Raw genomic sequence first — 23,171 nt, 5'->3', positions numbered from 1 at the left:
CCTTAAAAAAAGAAAAAACAATACAAAAATAAATAAGGGTGTGTAAAATTGCTTACTGTAAATGGGAAATACCATACTTCAGGTACTCCATACTCTCCTGGGAAAACAGCTTCAACATACCATGTTAAGATCAAACAGATGATGCCATCCACAATATACATGGTAAAAATTATCGATAAGCTAAGTGTATCATCAGGAGTGGGGGGAGTGTCTAAGTTGCTCCATTGCAAACCACTTCCTGAGGAGAAAATGATCAAAACACATATAAGATCAGTACTTTTTTTTGGGAAAAGATTTTTAAATGCATACATAACTCATATTGAAACTCTTATACACTTGTTGTTTGTACTAAAGTCTTATAGCTGATAGTCATTAATAGCTGTTTCCTGGGTTAGCCTGAGTAGTGATTGAAACAAGAATCAATGTTGACTTGATAATATTATATAAATATATGCAATCAGCAAACATATAGAACACCCATATATTTGTTAAACTGCAACAAAAAAATCTTTGCAGTTTGCAGGAAATTATGTTTTATTAATTTTTGTTGACTTTGGTAAACTTACTTTCCTGACTCTTGCATTTCAAAGAGTACAACACATTTAAAAAAAAAAAAAAAAAAAAAAAAAAAAAAAAAAACATTTGTCCAATACAAATCATAACAATAGCCAAAAAAGGCAATACAATCAATTAAATGATACATTTCTAAAAAGTTTCCAAAATACTATAAATTATTGGAATAAAGAGAAAAATGGTAGTAAGAATCTAGGAAGAAATATCACCTAATTAATCAACTGAAACAAAAATTGAAACTTTAAAATCAAGATTAAAAATAAATAAATAAATGAAATTGAATGAATGAAAACACTCCCCTCTCCCCCTTAAGCATAAAAATTCTTACTGCACCATAATTTGAAAATATGCCAAATTTACGCACAAAATGTGAGTTTCTTCTGGAATTATAAAAGGTCTATATTGTACTTACCTGATGCTTCAGATACAGTAAGAACAATTGAGCCCAAGGCTATTGCTATGTTGGGAAGTAAACAGGATGCCAATTTTTCATTATGAGAAAGCTGATTGTAACGAGGCAAGATAAAGAAGTAAGGCACAAATGTCAAGAAAAATATTACTCCAGCTCCTGCTGCAGATGAATTAGCTAAACAAATAAAACAACAGAAATAAGAAATGAAAGATTCCAAAATGAATTTTCATTAATATTTTTGAAGAACTCAAAACAATGAACATAATCAGTACTTACTTTTTTATTGCAATTTTAAAAGAAAAACACTTAGGGAGAGAAGTTAAGAAGTCGATTGTATTCAAAGATGGCCATTTAGCCAAATATTATGAATAAAAATTTAAAGCATTTAACTTGCAATATAATTTTGAAACGTTATATTATATTTTAATAACGTTCGATTTATCTAAATAACTATTTCTGTAAAATGTTGAGTAAAAATTCAGATGATTTGAAATGGTGAAAAAAAGATAAATATTACTGACAGTAGGAGACTTCAAACTTTCATTTTTATTCTTAAATGTATGAAAAACCAAATAGTGTCAAATAATGAAATTACTTTTAGAATATTTCACTTTAATCTTTTAGGCAAAAGAAAAAAGAAAAAAAAAAAAAAAAAAAAAAACTGACACCTTAAACTTCTATGAAACAAAAACTATTATTTGTATGCAAAAACGTTGAAATTCAAACATTGTTTATTTTTAGCTCTTGGAAACAAATAAGACGCATAAAGAAAAACATAAGAACGCATATGTCAGTAAGAGAAATGGCCAAGAAATTCGCCCTCGTCATACTGTGACTGGTGATTTTCTAAAATAGGTTGTAAGAGGCATACCCATTAAAAAAGAAATGGTGATTAGGATAATAAAGATAAAGATTTTATGGTCGATATCCACCACTTATCATAAAGATTATTTGCATCATTAACATTATATACATTTATTTCTCATCAATCTTCATCATCAAAATGATGGGAATTGGTAATCTGGAAATTTTGTATTTAGATGAAGTTTTGCTGTTTAAGTTTTTCTATACAGCAAAACTAGTTTTTACACTATATTATGCAGTACTAAGTTACCTAACATAAATTGTAAACTTTGGTTAAAAAAACATGGAGTCGTATTTTTTAAACAAATTTTTGTCAAACTCTATGTTTGGGCAATTTTAAATTTTGGAGGGATGTATCTGACAAAATAAAATGTTGAAATAAAAACAAATAGTTCAGAAATAACATTTTAATGTGCAAAAAAAATGAAATGAACAAAGTAGTTGGTTACTTAGAATAGTATACAAGTCTAAAAATGAAAATAAGTAATAATTTTTTATAAAAGTTGAAAAATATAGCCTGTGGTTGGTTTAGGCCTAACTGAAACATATTCATTTTAAACTTTGGAACACAAATCACATGTGCAGTTAAGACTGTCTGGTTGTAGCTCAGTACATTTTTCAAGTGCCCAACCCTTGCACGTTTGGCATTGGATCCAATCTTCAAACGTCTCATTACAAATTATGCAGTGAGTCAGCTCTTCGTTTTCCTGCGGCTCATCATCATACTTTAACTTTCTTTTAGTGTCTTCTTTGTTTTTCATTTTAGGTTGAACTATTTTTTGTTTCTTTGGTTTGGGTTTTTCCCCTTTCTCCCTTTTTTTTTGGTGCTTTTCTCCCAATTTTTTATTTTCCTCTGCTAAAGTTATTTTCTCCTCCTTTTCTTGTTTTTTCTTCTCCAGTTGAACTTTTAGCGGCATAGTGGTTAGAATTACTTTGTTCTCTATGGTTTTGTTTTGTTATAAATTTTCTACCTGAGTTGCTTGGGAGAGGTGAAATTGTGTCCAAGATCACAGTTGTGGTGTAAAGTCATAAGATTCAGCCAAAGAGTTGCTTGTCTCTTTAGCACTTTGGGCTACCTCAAAAGTCTCTTCTTGGTCTTCTTCCATATTTTCATCTGGATATGGCATTAATGGTGTCAGAGTAAAGGGACCAGGGATTCCTGTCATTGGTGACTCGTTGATGGTTGGTAACTTGTTGATGGTTAGCGTCTCTTTATCATTCTCGGACATAGCTGCTATGTTCTTCAGCTCTTGAAGTTCTTCAGATTTGCTCAGTGAAGGGGCATAGTCTAAATCACTGAAAATTCCTTTATCTAGTGGCAAAATACCTGTGCACTTGAAACCAGATTGAGCTAGTCCCATTCGGCATATTCTGGAAAAGGCAATATTTACCAAACCTGCTATGTTCTTCAAGGCAATTTTTAAGCTAGGATATTTTCTCATTCAGAGAGAGCAGGCCTGGTGACATATGTTTTTAAATGGTTTTATAACAGTTCGGTCAAGTGGTGGTAACTTATGATTCATATGAGGGTGATCTCAGCATATGAATGTGTTTGTTCTTGGCAAAAGTTACCACCGCAAGGCCTTTGTGGCTGGAACGGCCATCTACAATAAGAAGGGCGGGATCTTTTTCAGTTGGATTCACTCGACTTTTAAAAAGTTGTAGCCATTTAAGGAAACCCTCGGCTGTTATCCAGCTGTTTGGTTGGGTATCAAACTCATTTCCTATGGGAGCATCTTTTTTCAAGTCATTGTCTAGTCTTTTGCAGGGAAAAACAAACAAGGGAGGAATGAACAAGCCCCCAGAAACATTAATTAACAGCAACACAGTGACATTTCGACCTCTTTCGGCTGAGGCCAGTTTCCCCACTTATTTTTTCCCTTTCACAGACAAAACTTTAAGCCGATTAGAATGCACACAGGTTACACCTGTCTCGTCGGCATTAAAAATTTTTGAAGGACTGAATTTAAACTTGTCCATCAGCTCAACTAATTTACCAAAGAATCTCTCAACCTGTTCTTTACTGAATCCGGCTGCTCTTTGTAAGCTTGTAGATTCAGCTGTTCTTAGACTCAAATCTTCATGTCTTTTCATTAAATTCATAATAAAAGTCTTTACCAGCTTTCTTGGTTTCTCTATTAAAACAGTGCTTGATATTTAGTTTCTCTGCATATTTGTAAACCAAAGCTAAAAACTCATTCTTACTCAAAGGTATAAGTTGACTATCTACATTTTTAATATGATCATAAAGTATTTTTTCTTGTTCATCTGTGAATGTTCTTGGGAAAACTTTGTGATTTCCTAAGACAGGCTTCATTACCACTTCTTTGATTTTCCGTAAAGTTTTGATCCTATCACTCAAAGTACTTTTTGGGACTAAATATCTTTCACTAGCTTCTCTAAATGTCATTTTATTAAGTCCAACTTTTTTAATGACTTCTTTCATATTTGTTTCATTCGTTTTATGTCGTGAGTTTTCCATTTCAACCTCTTGGACAAAGAAAAACACAGTCAGTATTTTATTTTGGTGCCAGTAATTTTGTCCGATACAACCCGACGGTAAAGCTACAGTTGTTTAATCACAACTAGGTTATTACTTAAGCTAGACCTTTTATAGCTCATAATACTTAGATTAATATACTACCAGTCTAAAGGTAAAACAATGAAACAATATAACTTACTCCATGTGTAAATATATGCCCCAGAAGTAAGCTCGTACGCTGCAGTTCGCTCAACAAACAAATAACTAGTTTGCACACCAGAACGAACGGTTGATTTGAACCAATATGGCGTCTGTGGCTTTCTTCCCCAATACGACACACTATGTTGACCCAGGACGTGCTACCCCTGGCGGTGGAATAAAGAAGCAGCCCTTGTCTGATACTACCCGCTGTCCGACACTAAACGACCTTCCCCTACCTCAATGAGTTACTTTTATTAGTCAACACTCCCTCCGCCCCACAAAATAAATAAATAAAACATCAATTACCTTATAGAGAAAGAAAAGTTTGAAAAAAACAAAAAAAACAGTGGGTGTTGGTCATTTGGACAAACATTGTCCCAACCATGAATTGTCAGTTAAAATCCATTTCCCTCCAACACACATTTAGAATTCCCAGGCCTCTGTGAAATTGAGAAATAAATGATCGGTTTTAAAAAACATATGCATGTGATTTAAAGCAGTACCTCAGATAAACAACAAAATCATGAAAAATAAATGAATCTTTAAAAATTTGATAAATTCTAATACAGAAAGGACATCTTACATTTTTTATACCATACCTTTAGAAAATAAAGTACTGAGAAGAAAGCAGAAAGAAATGATGCTCGTGGAATACAAAATCAACCACATCAATATCACAGTAGGATCAGTAGCATTTATAACACCTAATTTATTTTGAAATTTGACACAAAGTAGTACTGTCATAATAGAGCAAGAGAGGCATAAGAGCACAAAGTATTTGAAGTACCAAGCTAACCAGTGCAGCCATCTGCTCAAGCCCATCATTTTCATGGCTTCCTAAAAACAGAAGAGTTTATAATAAATTGTTGAAATCGAAATTTACAAGACTGCTTGCCTTTTGAGTGGACGAGAGTACAGTTAAATTGTATAAGATTTTCTTTTCAACTGTATGAGATTTACATTGCAGCAAATTTAATAACAAAGTCTTGAAAATTCACTAAGGTCGTCAATTTTCAACATAAATTTGTACTTAATAAGTTATTACTTATAAAATTAGAATCCCTAATGCAAATTGATACAAAAATAGTACTTTCACATATTCATTAATTACATCAAAATTAAATTTACTTAAAATGTTCATGACAACTTGTAGTCAGAATGATCATTTTTGCAATTTGGATAGAAAAATATTTGCAACAACAATATAGTTATTCAGAAAAATATTCTATCATAGCAATCTTTAGTTTATGATTCAATATTATAGCATAAAATGAAAAAACCTTTCAACTTACTCATTTTTTTAAATAACTTAATTTTCAATGATAGTTTGATTAGGGATATTAAATGAACAAAAGAAATTGAAAATGGAAATATATTTTTTTGAAACTTTAGAAGAGATAAGACATGTCTTTCTTTATACTCAAATACAATGAATGCTCATTAAGTATTGCAGCAAATAAAAGTGATATCTCAAAGGAGACAAAATTGAGACTTTTATTAATTCATTCATAAAAATTTGTTAACTTCATTTAGTAGCACAGATCAATTCATTTTTCATTGGTATATATATATATATATATATTGTTTCGCCTTAAAACTCTAGACATAAGACCTGATGTACATAAGGTCTTATGTCTAGACAGACTAGGCATTAGACTAGGCAAAGGTCTTATGTGTAAGCATGGGCGCCCATATGCAAAGTTGGAAGGGGGTGCTCAAATATTTTCCCCGTGGAAACTGATATCAGGACAGATTAGAATCGTTAAAATTTGACATTTTTAATAACTTATTCATTAGTGGCTGGAGAAGAAATGTTTTTACATTTTTGCAAAGAAAAAGTATTAAAAGCAAGGAAGTTCTAATTTCAAAGGGGGGGGGGGGGGGCTCGCGCCCCCCTATACGGGCGCTTTTGTGTGTAAGGCTTTTGTCAGATGTCTTTTCTTCCATAAGCTCATTTTTTTGAATTGCAAATGGCATTCCTTATAACGCCGAAACACGTGTTTGCAGTAATCTGCAATTTGTGCTTTTTGACATTCTTATTTCTTACTTTACTGATGTACATATTTTTGCTATATTCTAGTGTTAAGCATATAAAAGGCAACACAACTATCATGCCAAGAAAAAAACTCGCCGAATAAGCTACTTTTAGAATTAGCGTAGTAACAAAAAGAGAATTTTCTGGCACAACAGTAGTGTACAGCACTGTAGCAAAAAGCTTATTGCAACTTAAGTTGATCAAATAGCTACATAGAATTAATTATAACAGCATGTATTACACTTCTCTCTCATTTTTTTTCTCATTTCTGCAATAATTTTGTGAATTTCAAAAGATAAATCAAGAAAAAGCAGGTTTCTAACAGAAAAATTAATAAACAAATAATTATTGAAACAAAAATATGTGAACAAATTCTGTGAAAGGGTTCTGGTCTCAATAATGAGAATGTTTCCAAAATATTGATGGTACCACCTGTCTCAGGGGGGAAAACTACATTTCTGCCAGTTAACTGTACATGATAATTGAAGATTGCATTGGTGAGTTGTTGACACATGGGGGGGGGGGGGCACACACCTGTTGGCCCGGGCCAAAGCCTGAAGGAGGCCCAAGATTTGTAAAATGAGGGGCAAAATATGTATGTAAGGATGTAACAGTAAACAGTATGGAGGGGGCCCATAAAGTCATTTGCGAAGGGGACCAAAACTTTTGTGCACGTCCCTGGGTTGAAAAAAAAAAAATACTGACAGTAAAAGTTTGGCACTAGATGATAAAAGAATAGGATATGTTTGTATCCTCATTACAAATTGAGATTGGGAGTGAGTCCTATGGCTCTTTCTGCTGGACTTCCAAAAAGCCTCTCACGGAGGGATAGGGTTTTCCTACTCACCTCTCAAAAAGGGGGCTTTAGGGTTGCTTGACTTAAGTGTTGCTCTTCATCATATGGGGGCGAACCCAAAGACATTAACAATTGACTTAGGAAATTCTGACAGGGGCTCATTTTGTGGTCCAACTATCCCATTCTCTTCAGCTATATTCTTGAGATTAACTATTTTTAACAATCTAACAAAACAAAATATATCAGCTTCCACTCTTTTTTATAATATTAGTGTTATCATAGTTTATAATTATTAATGTTGCTCAATACAATCAAAATCATCTGGTCCCACTTTCTTCAAAGCTCATTCTACTGGACATTTACGGTCACCATTGCAAAAGTTGTACCATTGCAGAGTTGCAAACAAAGACAAAAACATGCTGCACCCATGAAATGGGGTTTTTTAGACCAGACTCATTTCAATGACGCAAAAATATCTGCTCGTTTTAATTAATAGCACTCTTTTACAAATTGTAAATATGTCCTTATTGAGATCCCACAAACAATCAATGTTCTGACCCCCTCCCCCACCAAAAAAAAAAAAAAAAAAACATGTTTTATGGGTTGCAACAGTTGCAGCAGGTTTGTTGCAAAAAGGTTTACAATAAACATGACAACACCTAATATGTTAGCAACCTATTTCTACCATAGCTGGTCAAATAACAGGTTGAAGTAGAAACGATCCATGACAAGTTATTCTCAAAATAAACAAAACCAGTAAAACAAATATAAGAACCAATAAAATATTGACTGTATGTAATTAATAGAAAAATTTATGAAAGTAAATGTGCAAAAGCAATAGGACAACATGCACATTTTCAATGCAAAAGTTCATCAATATTGGTTAGTGGTACACTTAGTTTTAAAATCAGTGGGTCGCCTACACTGAATAGGCAATGGAAGGAAAGTTAAAAAGTCAACATAGTTAAAATAAGTGAAATGAAGTTAGAACGGATTTTGTGAAAAAAAAAGAAAAAAAGACAACAAAAATTTCAAGAGACAGCGATAAATTCATCAAAAAACGAGAGAAAAGCATTATTCTTTGATAAGACCTGGAAGAATGGGAGTGAAAAAAGTGTTTAAGTTGAATCCCATTGCAATGAAGTACAAAGGATGAGGAAAAACATTTTTCTGTAATAAAGTTCCGTTACACCTAGGTCAAATTAGAAACTTTGACCTAGTTCATTTGTAATTTGAGCGATGCATTACCAAAGTCTATGCTAAAATGGGATTCCACTGTATTACACAAATGTCTATTGTAGAATTTTGCCTGAAATAAAATTAATATAAGTTTCCTTCTTTCGTACCTCTTTTTTGCACTGACTAAAACAGACTAAACAATATCTATTTTCAAATTTTGCTTAGAATGTTGTTCAAGCTCAAAAACATTGTGATTTTGGTGTCAGTATGACAATAATTTTAATAGTTAAGACATTACTTACATTAGAAGTAAAACTACCTTTAAAAAAATTATACAGTTAGTGTTCATCAAATAATTGAAAAAAAGATACTAAATTTACCTTCATTCGTCTTTCTTTCTCAATGACCAAATTTTTGACTATATTTACAGCAGGATAAATAAAACTAAAGCATATGATCATAGGGAAGAAAAATTCCAAAGCTAAGATGAACTGATCATTGAGATAAGGTGGATAAGGATATCTACGCATAGATACATCAATATCTTCATTCAGATTGACGCTAACATTATGTCCTAGATTCTGTATAATGCTCATTGCTATTGCATGTTGTAAGGTAAGAAATCCTTGAGACATGTAACCTTAAAAAAGAAGGAAATAATTAAAATTTAAAGGAATACCAAGCTAATTCGATTATACAAATGACACATATAGCAGAAAATGCATAGTATTAGTGTTGCTTTTTATGAAATGAAATTTGGTTTCTTGTTTGAAATATTACCAAGCATCACTTTTCAAATATAAATTAAAATACAGTCAACCTTGTTAAAGCAAAATGCATGGGATCACGATAATTATTTGATGTTAACCAGATTTCATCATGTCCGATTAATTATTAAGTGTCTGTAAACTCATGGGACCAAATTAGTACTTCATGTTAAGCAATATTTCACATTAAGGAATTTTGAATTTAGGTTTAACTGTAGAGCTTTTTTTAAATGGCAAATTTTACCTTAATGTTGAGTTTTTACATAAATTTTTAACATTAATTATAAAATATACTTTATCGTATTACTAATGCCACATTTTTTTATTTGGTATAAATGTTTCTGAAATGGGTGCCCCATAAGGTAAGGCTAATTTTTCTTTTCAATGAAACACAGAAATTTAACTAAAGCAAACATGTTAAAAGTACTGTTTTAATAGTATGGCAATTATACAGTCTCAAAAGCAGCCCTGAACACTTTTTATTAAATTTTGTCTTTTTTAAAGTCTGACAGATTGATTTTAGCAATGTACATCAGATTTTGGATTTTAATTTGGTTTGTTACCACTGGCAAATTTAGTTTTTGTTGCAATGACATTCATACCACTATGCTGAAATCATTCTTTCTATGCTCACAAAGGAGAACATGCACTATGTCAAAAAACTGCTTAAATGTGTTGTTTCTATATGTACTCAATCGGTAAAAAGTCAATAATCAATATTAAAAAGCTACAACTTTTACTTTTTGAGTAAAAAATTCATTGAAGAGCTTCCAATATGACACAAAGTCACGGGGTTGAAAACGGAGCTTCATGTCACAATTCATGAAAGAATTTCCACGTTCTGTTGCAATACCATTTTCTTTGGATTGTTTATAGTTGATTCTCCCTCAATACTTTGTGCTAGAACTTACCTTCTAACACTGCTTAAAAACTATTTTAATGTCCTATAATGACTCAAGAATAATTTAAAAACTCATCACAATAATTCATTATTAGACACTTATTAAAATATTCATTAGTTAAAAAAATGAAAAGAGAGTGAAAAAACTTGAGATTTCAAATGCTTTTGCAATATTTTATTGAAAAAATAATTTAGTTGATTTAACTGAAAACATGCAGTCATAGTGTTGGTTTTTTAAAAATATCAAATTAAAGAAATGTATTTTTTTTTTTTTTTTTTTTTGACATTGTATAGATTATTCCTATTAAAAGTGCTGTTGTTTAGGGGGGAAGCAGACACAAGGACATGCCATCCCTTGAAATATTAGATTTATTTCAAAACAGACCTTATGGCGACTTTGAAAAAAATTCAAGACACAATACTTATATTTAAAAGTTTTTCAACATTTTTTTCCTTAAAAAAGTTCAAATAAGGTAATTATAACTATAAATTAAAATGCAAGAAAGCAAATGGTTTTTCCTTTCAATGACATGTTTGTCATGAAAATAGCAGTTATTTTCAAATAAATAAAAAAACTGTTAAAGCAATCAAAAACAGAATAGAAAAATTTCAAACTGATAACAACTTGATTACCAGAAAAAAGATAACGGTGTAACGAACCATTCTAAACTTACTATCTGCAACATTTATTTTGTTACATTATGATTTATTTAAATCAAGATTTCAGCAAAAAATTTTATCCTGAGTTGAGAGAATTTCATTTTTAATTTATTGTTTCCTGGTCGAAGTTTGTTGATACTTCATACCATTATGAAGAATAATGCTTAAGAAGAATAAAACTTAAGATTTTAAGAATCCAATGAATTAAAAAATAAATAAATTCCTTGTATATTTTTGTTAAGTGGTTAATTATAATTGAAATGTTTAAGTTGCAACAATAATTGCATTTAGTTGGGGAAAAAGTAAAGATTATTAGCTTCTTGTACTTAATTGCAACCCTAGTTTTGCCAATACATTTTTCAATTTTCCTCGCGCATCACACCTTCACGAAAATGGATGCTTCGGAAATAAGGCATGGCCAAGTGCCATATCCTGACAGCCATATTTTAATACATTCACCTTTAAAGACCATTACACATAAATTCGAGTATGATAACAGATGCTTTAAGTCAGCCTGTTTGTACAAAAATGTCTGTTTCTGCACATTTTACTCGTACCAAGAAATATCTTTTCAATATTCTCAGCCTAAGTTTATAAAAATGATGCACAATGTAAAATTAAATTTGCCACTGTAGTATTTACCCATTAAAAGAATTTGAAGAAGTTAAAATTTGAAGTTCAAAAAAATTTCTAGAATATTTGAATTGCAGTACAATTTTCAAGGACATTTGTTACTGTGTTAGCTCAATTTTAATGCTCCATAATTAGTGGGGTATTAGGAGGGAAATTTTTTACCAGATTGCACTTTTCCTTTATCAGAGAATAAAATGTTGATTTACTATGTAATCTGAAATAGCTCAAAGAGATAATTTTTTGTAGCTTAGAATCTTGACAAATCTGCATAACATGTGACTTCAAATCTCACTCATAATAAGTGGTCTCTTTACTTTGAAAATATGACAGAATCTGCAGAATTCAGTCATGTTTTAGCAACGTAATTTGATTACAGTGAGTAAAGATTTATTCACATAAAATTTATCATGCATAAAACTTGGTTAGCATCAAAATAGAAAAAATAAAAATAAAAATAAATGAATATGATGAAAATCATGCATCTGTATTTAGTGATTTCGTGTAAAGGAGAATTTACTTTTAAAATTAGTGGGCCATTCAGCTATTCAATTAAGACTTGAGAACCCTCAAGGGAAAAACATTGTAATCTGCTATTTTTGATGTATTTTTAGTAAGAATTTAGTTTTAATCGATATTGTATCATAATTAGTTCAGTTGTTAAATACTTTTAAACTGATGATTAATGTGAACAGAAAATTTACTACTCTTTGCTTGGTTTCCACCAATATTTTACAAAATAAATAAATAAATAAATTATAAAGAAATAAAAAATAAAAAAATAAAATAAAATACAACATTTGGCTCCTTTTTTGCAATGAATATATAACTTCTTACCAGGACTACCACCCCAAGAGGAGTTTCTGTTTCGAGGGCCCAAAGCTGGAAACAGCGGAAATGTATATTCAGTGTACCAGTTACTCAAGGTGTTCTTAAAGGCAGAATTTCCACCCTCTGCTGCTTTTGGCCGAATCTACGAAAAGAAAAAAAAAGCATCAGTATAAAGTCAGTAGGTTATGCACAATAGCTTACAGAAACACAATGTGGTTGAAAATTTATTTTTATATGTTCACAGATTTTAAATAACTAGTTTAAGTTTATAATGTTACCAAAAAAGAAAAAAGGAAATTTCAAGGAAAAACAACTTGAATCAACAAATGACTGAAATTGCTTTTGTACAGCATTGATATTTGAAATAAAGCATCTAATCTTTAGAGTTGCCTGATAATGAAGGAAAGAAATTAGATAAACTTTTTCTCTTTCCTTCTTCATCTTTTTTCCCCCGAGAGAGGGTGGAAGTAGGGGTGAGGGTTAAAATATGCAGCAATTTAACGTTAATTACTTTATCAAGGGAATTTTAAAGTAACATTATACCTCACATTAACAAAAGTTAGATGCAGCAACATTAAAAACTTGATCAGCGACACATAATGTACTTATACAGTGGGTACATAAATGGCAGTATCTATAAAGATGAGTTTTAGAGTTATTTGAAAAAACACATTTTTGATTCCCTCCACATTATTGGATATTTAAAAATTTGTAGGCAAACCAGACTTAATTTTCTGCAGAAAATGAGTATGGTGCAGGGTTGGTAATTTTTCCGGCAAAAAAGTATTTTTGACGGGACAGTGGAAAGAACCATGGCATTCTGTTTATTAAGGGGCAGTAATGTAATATATATATAAATAACACTAAATAAATATTTCAATTATCAATTTCATTATTAATTATATTAATTTATAAATGAAAAAAAAAAAATTTTTTTTGTACAAGTAATTTTAAATCTCCGCCACAACATTTTGCAACATATTAAATATTTTTATAAGTTGAATTCTTTTAATATTTAAATAATTATATTTTTGAGAATAGTATATTTATTAACAACTGAAACTGTTTAAATTCCCGCCCCTCTCCCCCCAATTCTATTAAGTTTTTAAAGCAATTTAATTTTGATAGAAGTAGTTGAATAATGCTGAGAAATATTAGGGCTCATCTTCATCACAAAAGGAATACCTTTTTCTCCTTTACCAGGGAATTAATATCTAAGGAAAGTAGTCAAGGACAGAAAAATTACCTAGTCAGGGTTGGTACTTTTGCCAGGGCAGTGCAAAAAACCCATGGCGAAAATGGCTAAATCCCAATAATAAAAACAATTGTATTGAATTCCGTAAATTAAGGAACACTATGTAATTATATAAATAATGCACTAAATAAATATTTCAGTTATTAATTTTATTATTAATTATATTAATTTATAAATTAAAAAAATCATATATAGTAATATCAAGCGATAAATATCCGATACAGCATATTAACTATTTTTATAATTCTAATTCCTTTAATATTTAAACATATTATATCTTTAAAATTAATAAACTAATTAAAAATTGAGATTGTTTAGATTTTTTCTCCCAATGCTATAAAGATTTTAAAACTATTTAATTTTGAGGGAAGTAGTCAAATAATATAGAGAAATATTAAGGACTAACTTTTCCTCACTAAAAGAATAACACATTTTTTCACCTTTATTGGGGAATTAATATCTGCGAAAAGCTATCAAGAATGACAGAAGAACCTCTAGTTTTATATGACAATCTCCTTTACATTATAAGTTAACAATTTTTTTTCCTGTCCTAAATACAAACTGTAAATAGTTTCTATGTTAAAAAAATTAAATAAAAATGTTTTAAATATTTTTTAAAGCAAATTAAATATTACATTTATTTTTAACTAGAAAACAAATAAAACAAAATTGCATAATGATTTAACATGCACAATTAAAAAAAATAAATAAAATGTTTTCCAATAATTGCTATAATAACCAAGCTTTATTATAGCATTAACCTTTACAGTGTAAGTTATTAATTATTTTTGGGTCTTCAAAAATACAAATTGTTAGTAATGTGCAAAAGATTTTAAAACAAAAATGTTGCAAATATTTAATTCTTAAAGCAAATTAAACATTAAATTTATTTTTAACTAGCAAACTAATTAGATTAATATTATATCAAAGCATTTTTCATGCTTTTTATTCACATGCAACTTTAAAAAAATGTGTCCTTAAGTTGTTAGTGCAAATCCTATTTTTGCACCTTTGACTTAAAAACTATTTTTGCAAGGTGAAAAAAAAAACGTTTTTTTTTTCCCCACCTGTGGCAAAAACTCACCAACCTTGGTATAGTTGGTCCAAAAAACACAAGGGAAAATACATTTCACGACTTTAATTCCAAATGCTACGTCATTTATTGCTTTTCACAAAGGCAATCAACGTGTCAGATGACTGTAAAATATAATTTTTAGTGAAATGCCTGCAGGTACATACAGGGTCTGTATAAAAAGTAATGAGACTTTTTTTCTTGATGCGACTGTACCTCTTAAGTGCGCAGAAACTGGTAGGTTGGTGGCGGAGGTTACTGATGGGACTCACTCCAGTCCGCAGTTGCCTGGGAGTCTTTGTTCAGACAGCATCGTCCTTATAGTGGACTTCTGTTGCAAACGTCGGTTTCAGCTCCAAATGCAGATAACATTTGAGCAGCCTTACGCGATTAAGTTTTGTGTAGAATTTGGTAAATTGGCCTCAGAGGCTTCAGGGATGTGTAAGCAAGTGTTCAGAGATAATTGTCTGTTGATGGCGCATGTGTTTCATTGGCACAAGTGCTTCAAAGATGGCTGGGAGAGCGTCGAGGATGAATCTCAAACAGGGTGTCTGTCAACCAGCAGAAAGTATGCAAATGTGGAACGTGTGTATGTTGTGTTGAATTTGGACCATGGGTTAAGTGTGAGAACGATTACAGATGAAATTGGACTTGATAGAATGGTAGTTCACAGCATCATTGCTGAAAACTTGAGAAATGCAGGAAACACTTAATTCATTCTCCAAGATTTCCTGGTCAATAATGGTATCTCTACACTACCCCAGCCTGCCTACAGCCACTATTCAGCTCCAGCTGACTTCTTTCGATTCTCAAAGGTGAAAACCCCATTAAAAGGGCATCACCATTGAGCTCTGGAGGCTGTGAAAGCGCTGGTAAAAGGCTTTTAAAGGACATTCTGGAAGACTACAAAGCAGCCTTAGAAGTTTAGAAGACTCGCTGGGATAAGTATGTGATAGGCCAAGAGTCTTATTTTGAAGAATTTTAGGTGTGAGTATTAATATCTGCAATAAATTCTTAGAACACAGCTCAGTCTCATTACTTTTCATTCAGACCCTGTATACTACTGTTAACTGATACAACTACATTAATACTGTAGATATGCAAGGTACAATTTACTTGAAAGTTAGGTTTTACATAAAAATTCAATTCATGTTTTCAGTATGAAACTTTAATGAAAAAACTTTAACAAAACCTAAAAATTAATATATTTTCATAAATTTGCAATAGTAGGGTTAAACCGGTAAAAATGAAAGTAATTTATGGATTTTTCAATTTATGTTGTTTTAGGTCAGTTCATTGAAAGACGTGTAAAAGACAAAATTATTATTTTCCAGTACAATCAGGTCAGATTTAGGGAAGGGCAGATGGGGCTACTGCTCCGGGGCCTCCACAACAAAGGGGCCCCGACAATAATTTTTTTTACAAAATATCCTAACTTACACGGGTCAGCAAATTTTACTTTTTTTCTCCCCTATAAATTATAATAATATAAAAAAATAAATAGCAGTAACTTTAGGATGTATTTACTATTAAAGTGCGGATTGTAAATATCGGATACATACATATATATCAAAATATTCGGATATATATATCAAAGAATCAGATATTTTTGAAAATATAATGATCTTTTCGAACCCTGATTAGAGGCCCCCACTCCTTCCTTGCACTGGGGTATCCACATTTCCAAATCCAGCCCTGAGTACAATTAAATATATCAGACATGTGACGTAAACAATATGACAAATACTGAAATTGCTAGGCTGTGTGAACTAACACAACAATGTTAGTACATTTTACTACAACTGAAAGCTCTCCCATGTATTTTTGTATCTATACTTTGATTGGATGCATGAAATTAACTGCAACATGTTGAATTTAACTTCCAAAGCCCCTTCTTTTTTTTGCATACAGTATTTTGCTCTCTCAAAAAATACTGAATTCAGTAAAAATACTGAAAAATCACATGTCTCATACATATATTTTTTAAAATGGGCACAGGATACATGCTGTAGGGCCCATCATAATGCAATCAGTTAAAGGGATAAAGAACTTAGCAAATACTGAATAAAATAATACGTACTGTGTAATTAATATATTTTGGATGAACAGTATCATTCATCAATTCACTCTCAAAAATAATGCCCGCTAGAACAGAGGATGCGTTGTTTTCATAGAATGTCATCATAGCATCTTCATTAGCAAGACCTAGACAGAGGAAAAAAAGTAGATGAGATTAAATGCATTCAATATTTTGAGATGCAATCGGCCACATTAAAACATAAAGAAACTAAAATTATTACATGCATGCATTTCAAAGTAACAAGTAACCCATTTTTAACCCAGAAACTCTTTAAGTTACACTAGTCAACACCAAAAATGCATCCGGCTCAAAAGTAGCTATTTTTTTTCAAGTATTTTTCCTCGCCAAACAAGAAAATGACCATAAGAAGTTGAGATTAATTCTAGTTTTCAAGATATAGAGCCAACTAGGATAGTGAATTCTCACTAATGCCCTTTTTTACTGGCAGATAGAAACACCTCCCATGGGATTGACTGTCTTCTAAACTTTGACCTGGTTAGGATAGAAAATCTCACTACATAAAACCAAAATAGAATTCAAAATGCCCAAAATCAGCCTCTAGTCCCCACACTATTTAATCCACTTATTTCTGCTTCAACCCATGCTCATTCTGCTGGGAATAATGAAGAACTTTGTGAAAGCTGTGAACAAAGACGGTTTTCAAATACCTTAGAGAGATAAGATATATTAATACAAATAACCTTAGCTCCAAGATATATTGAAGCTAAGGTTAAGGTGGGAGTTTTTAACTGCCCTTCAAATAAGAACAATTATAAAAACCACTGTTTTTGAAAAAAAAAAATGCAAAGGAAGAAAAAACACCGGGGGAGCATTTGAGGCTGTATTACGAGTATTTCTAGGCATCAGAGAAGACAAGAACTAAAATCAGTCGGTCAAACAATCCCTACGGAAGTTCTGTAACCGTTGATGAATGATGTGTCTCTGAAACTCTACTTTGTTCACTTCATCCTGGAAATTTTGTTTAAAAACTAAAGCTATGAACAGTGAGCATGAGGATTACCAAGTTTTACCAAGATATCTTTACAATGAAACGCAGATATCAGGGTCATTGGGCTGAATTAATGCTCATCAAATGCTGCTGAACTATTACAAGAGATGGTCTTTCTTTGATGTACAAAAAGCAATAAAAAATGAAGTGTTTACAGCAATAAGTCAAAAGCAACCACTGCTTTCTGAAAAATAAGCATTGTTTATTAAAACAGGACTTGATTAATAACATTTATTACACAGAAATTTTTTTTCTATTTTTAACATTACCTTTAAATGAATGTGTGGTTGCTGTGCATCATTCTCCAGTGGTTTTTTATGTATCTTGAAAACAAGAGTTAATAAAAAAAAATCCACTACCATATTCATTATTTTTGACTCAAAATAAGTAGGATATGGCTATATAAAATCAGGATTCGGACAAAAAGTTATTTTTTGTCGACTAGTGTTATCAACACTAAGCAACAGTTACCAAAGAAAGGGATTCTCTGTACTTTCTTTGACAACAGCTGCTTAGCAATAGCAGCGGTGCAGAACATGTCCGATTAGCAACACCTTAATTTTGTTTAAATTCTATGAAATTTTTAGCTGTTGGAGTTTTTTCATCAAAAGGAAGCAAAAACAGAGGTGTTCCATAAGAAATTCAAATGCTATTAAAAAGTGCATTTTAGCAGTGATGGTAGTGGGCTCAAGTAAAATTTTCTGAAGACAGTGAAGTTTTTTGAAAATATGAAGAAACTCGACCTCCCCACCCCTGTAAAAACAGTTCAAATACACATACAGAAATCAATTCAAAAAACTATTTTAAAAGTCTTTCTTTTTTTTTAAAATAATTTTTTGCTTGAAGAATTTTCAGAAACGGCAACCTGAAATTTTCGGATTACAAACACCTGTGATCACAAGACACACCCTAGGCGGGAGCCAAAACTCGGGAACTGAGACTACTATTTTTACTTTTTTGAAATAAATTAAACATTTCCAACATTTAGGTTTGAAAGAAGAAAAATTTGAAAGAGAAAATTTTATTTCTCTTATAAGTGATAATAAACATTCCTTGTAGCAGGTAACAACTTAGGAAGTCCACAAAAAGATCAGGAACAATTTATCATTTTTGGGGAAATTAAAGTCTTAAAAAGAAGGAAAATGAAATAAACATGCTTCAAAACTAAATGGACATATACAATTTTTATACTTCTCTGTGAAAAGGTTTTATTTTTGCGATCACGATTATTTTTCTATAAAGATTTGTCTTGAAATTCTAATTACTGAAAAATCCTTTTTTTCCCCTTATTGATACATGAAGTTCAACCATTTTGGCAACTTCATTGTTTTTGATGAAAATTTGAGAGATATATGCATTAGAGAACTCAGAAGAAGGCACCAAAATTCAGGCATCTCCAGAACGAATCGAGAGAGTTGGCAGGTAAGGTAATGTGACAAACACAGAAATCAAACCATAAAAAAAGTGAAATTACAAGAAATTCAGCAGAACTATTTTTTATAGCATAGAACATGTTTCTGAACAACAATGAATATAATTATTGAGTAACAAAATTTGTGTTTTAAAACTTTAATGTTTTTCAAACTTAATCAAATACAAATGTGATGACTAACAGGCACTGGGTATGGCTAGGCTGGTCCACTACAGCCTCTTTTGGTAAGCTGTTCTAAGTGCCCCCCACCATATTAAAGTAATTTTTCCTGATTTCTAGGATAGTTTAACATTTGAGTAGCTTTAAACGATGACCTATCGTCCTGCTTTTTGTGCAAAAATTTAACCCATTAACATCTTTCCTTTTCATAAACTTAAACAACCGAACCATGTTCCCTCTGACTCTCCTCTACGTATAGGGGAGAGTGTTGTACCTTAGAACACTTTTCATATTTTAAAATTTAAAATTTACGTTAAAATACTCCAATGTACTTGTATGCAATATATTTTTTTAAAATTCAGACAGTTTGAAAATAAAATATCGCCAGCCATTTAAAGTAAAAGTTAAAAGCTGTCCCAAGGTACAAAATACTATTGTAACTTTGGACACATCCTGTTGTACTATGAGAAAGTCTTCATGATTCAGGAAACAGCCATATACTTAGACCAATTTTGCACCAGAAAAAAAAATTTTTTTTTTTCATGGTAGTGAATTAAATCATGAATAATTAATTATGAATAATGAATTATTATTTAAAATTAAAAGTGTTTAAAAAACTACATAAGACCTCATTTGGAGTATGCTGTTCAGTTTTGGTCACCTTATCTGAAGAAATATATTTTTGTATTGGGAAGGGTTCAAAGGAGGGTAACTAGATTAGTAAGGGGACTTTCAGATTTAGATTATGATACCAGACTTAACAGGCTTTACATGTATAGCTTGGAGCAAAGGAGAGTCAGAGGGGACATGATTCATTTACTTAAAATTATCAAAATGAAAGATGTAAATGGATTAAATTTTTGCAGGGAAAGCAGGACGAGGGGTCATTGTTTTAAGCTATTTAAATCTCAGGCTAACTTGGAAATTAGGAAAAACTACTACTTTAGTAGAGTTTTGGGCACTTGGAATAGCTTACCAGAAGAGGCGGTAATGAGCAAGGGGGTGGATACCTTTAAGAGGGCCATTGATCTTCATTGGAGACTAATTAATTGACTAGGACCAGCCTAGCTGGGCCCAGATCCTGTTGCTGGTCGTCACATTTGTATTTGTATAAACATATCTTAATTATTAAACCCCTGGTCTAAAGTTTGGAATAATAAAGAAAAACAAGTTGGTATTGGGCAGCATGAAAAATGTATTTGCTAATGGCTCTAATTCATAAATATCAATCAATTAAAAAAAAAACCCTCTTTAAAATGCTATAATACATCTACATAATTGACAATTGAAAATACTAAAGAAGTATATCACATAAAAATTTCTTAACAGCTGTAAACTTGTAACTTGAAATTATTTTCTTTAATCAATACCTAAATATAAGCTGCTTTAGTTTGACTTTGCTTCTCTTAAAATATATTGTAAATACCCATACATTTGTTTTGATGAAAGGGAAAGGCAAAGGATCTATAAGTAGCAAACTAAGATATCTGTAATATATAAAAGGCAAACATATACATACATACCTAAACTTGTGAAACCTAAAGTGTAAGCTACACTATTCATAACACTTTCTGAAAATGTTGTATTAGGTACAAATGGCACAACCCATTTTTCAGTAGGGAAGTCTGGAGTTAAGTGCGATGGTAATCTGCTGATATCAAATGGTTGATATACTACAGGCTGTAAAACATTTTCTGAGGAAATTGCAGAACGAATTAATACTAGGCACAGAGAAAAAAAGGCAGGCACTCCCAATTCTAAAAGAGTGACCCAAGGGTGTCGAAACTGCAGCTTGAAATTCTTCCAAATAAGAAGCAGTATTTGGCGAAGTCTCGCCATTATGTTCTTCTTGTTCCACTAAAGGAAGAAAATAACTTTAATTAATGTAAATTAAAACATCAATGCTGATTATTAATCAGAAACACTAAAAACTCGGGATTTATTTATTCAGGATTTTAGTAAATTAACAGTGAACAAAGAACATTCTAAGCCTTGTTTAAAAAAAAAAAAAACTTTTTGAGCACAGATTTCTAATACAATCCATTTTGGTTAATTGGAACACATTAGAAAGTGGATCAATTCGGTCCTAATAACCAGCTAATCTGACTAATCAAATAGGACCTATGTTGCAAGACTAAACATGATATACCTAAGAGATTAAAATTCTGTTATGAATTATTGGGAGGAACACAGCATGGCAAGCATGCATTCAAAAAAAGAAAGAATGCAGTTTATGAAATTTATTTATTGAAAAAAAAATTAAACAAGCTCAACCTGATATTCATCAGGTAACACATGAAAGATACATTTATCAAAATATTATCAAATTTCAGTCAATGATGTATGAATTGCCCATAGTGGTTTGTTGCATTCTTTTGACGGAAATAATTTACATTTTATTACAAAGTTCACTGAACTCTGACTTTTGTTCAAACAGTGCCGCCATTTGATGGGAGTTATGTTTAACATTTCCCCTGAATATATTCACATCTGGATTCAATTGAAAGTTACAGGAACTAATAATTTTTAATGTACTAATTTTGAAGTTTGCTCACATATTTTAAATTTTTCTTCGCAGGTGATTTATTGGGCAGTAATATTGCTAACTCATATCTGGCCATTTTTAATACTCCAACAGAGAAACAGAGCTCTTAAAATATCAGAAACGGAAATATTTCGGGCAGGGCGGAGGAATACTCCTCTCTCCTCATGTTTACTAAAAGCAGTGTAAGTTTGTGTTTAAGATAAATTTTTCTACTAGCTTTTACCCACAGGTTTGCTCGCGTTAATATAGATTTTGTCAATTCAGGTCAACATAGGCAAAGGTCAAATACATAGGAAAAAACTACATAATATAAATCTGGAAAATGTATAAGAGTTAGCCTTGGGGCATTCTTAAAAACTCTCATTCAAATAAGGTTGACAGTTTTTAAATGAAGTCAACTTTTCTCTTGAATCCCGATCTCCGTCAGATAGTGCCCGGTACTACGCCAGCTATGTAAATTGTTGCAGAACTTTTTGCCAGAGAAAGGACCGGAGATCACGCGACACATGGTCTTCCTGAAAAAATAAGGACAAATGCGCCTAAAATTAACAAAGGCAACAGCCCCAAAATAGAGCCAACACTCGCTACAAATCGTAATTTGAATATAAATCCTAAAATGTCCTTTCAGAGTGAGAACATCAAATCTTTAAAATAACCATCAAAAGAAAGTCAATAGTTCTAATAAATAACGTCAACAGTCCATTGAAAACATCTAAAAGATCGGAGTAACGATCTCGTTAAAATCAGAATAAACACAGCAGTTTTTGAAAATTCCCATTTAAATGAGGACAATGGTACATAAAACTTAACATGTGGAAAAGAAAAACGTTCCCTAAAATCCCCATTAGAATAATGACATCGGCCTTTTCAAACAACAATGATCTCCCTCGAAAATTTCCATCAGGAATAGTTCCGGAAATCTTCACCAGAAAAGTTCTAATAGGATTTAAAGAAAAAAAAAACATTTAAAATAAGAACAGAGTTCCCCAGTGTTGCCATTAGAATTTAAGGATATTAGTCCCACAAAACTCTAATTAGCATCAGTAACCCTCAAAAACACAGATGACCATTAAACGTTTCATAAAAATTTAAAATAATTTAAAGATGCTCAGCTAAAGTGGTTGCTTGGCAAGAGTGGAGATAAAAAATGAACTCGGCATCCGCCAAGTTATGTACAATATATTTTTTATGCTATTTGAACGTTTTGTTTTAATTGTTTGGTGAATTATCTTAAACTTTAATATTGAATTTAATAATATTTTCATTTTAATTGATTTGGCGTGTTTTT

At 31.4% G+C, this 23,171-nt stretch overlaps 1 protein-coding gene across 1 annotated transcript in view; it reads right to left on the bottom strand.

Moving 5' to 3' along the window:
- The window catches only part of LOC129226830 (phospholipid-transporting ATPase ABCA3-like), a 65,519-nt gene extending 44,342 nt beyond the window's left edge, over positions 1 to 21,177 (bottom strand). The window contains 7 exon segments of the mRNA XM_054861460.1: positions 57 to 234; positions 982 to 1,159; positions 5,132 to 5,369; positions 8,923 to 9,182; positions 12,338 to 12,473; positions 16,739 to 16,863; positions 20,862 to 21,177. Coding sequence (XP_054717435.1) covers positions 57 to 234; positions 982 to 1,159; positions 5,132 to 5,369; positions 8,923 to 9,182; positions 12,338 to 12,473; positions 16,739 to 16,863; positions 20,862 to 21,177 — 1,431 coding nt within the window.
- Positions 21,178 to 23,171: the final 1,994 nt, after the last annotated feature.

Source organism: Uloborus diversus, chromosome 7 (assembly GCF_026930045.1).
Source record: "Uloborus diversus isolate 005 chromosome 7, Udiv.v.3.1, whole genome shotgun sequence".
NCBI classification, from domain to species: domain Eukaryota; kingdom Metazoa; phylum Arthropoda; class Arachnida; order Araneae; family Uloboridae; genus Uloborus; species Uloborus diversus.
This window is presented reverse-complemented; position numbering and strand designations above follow the sequence as displayed.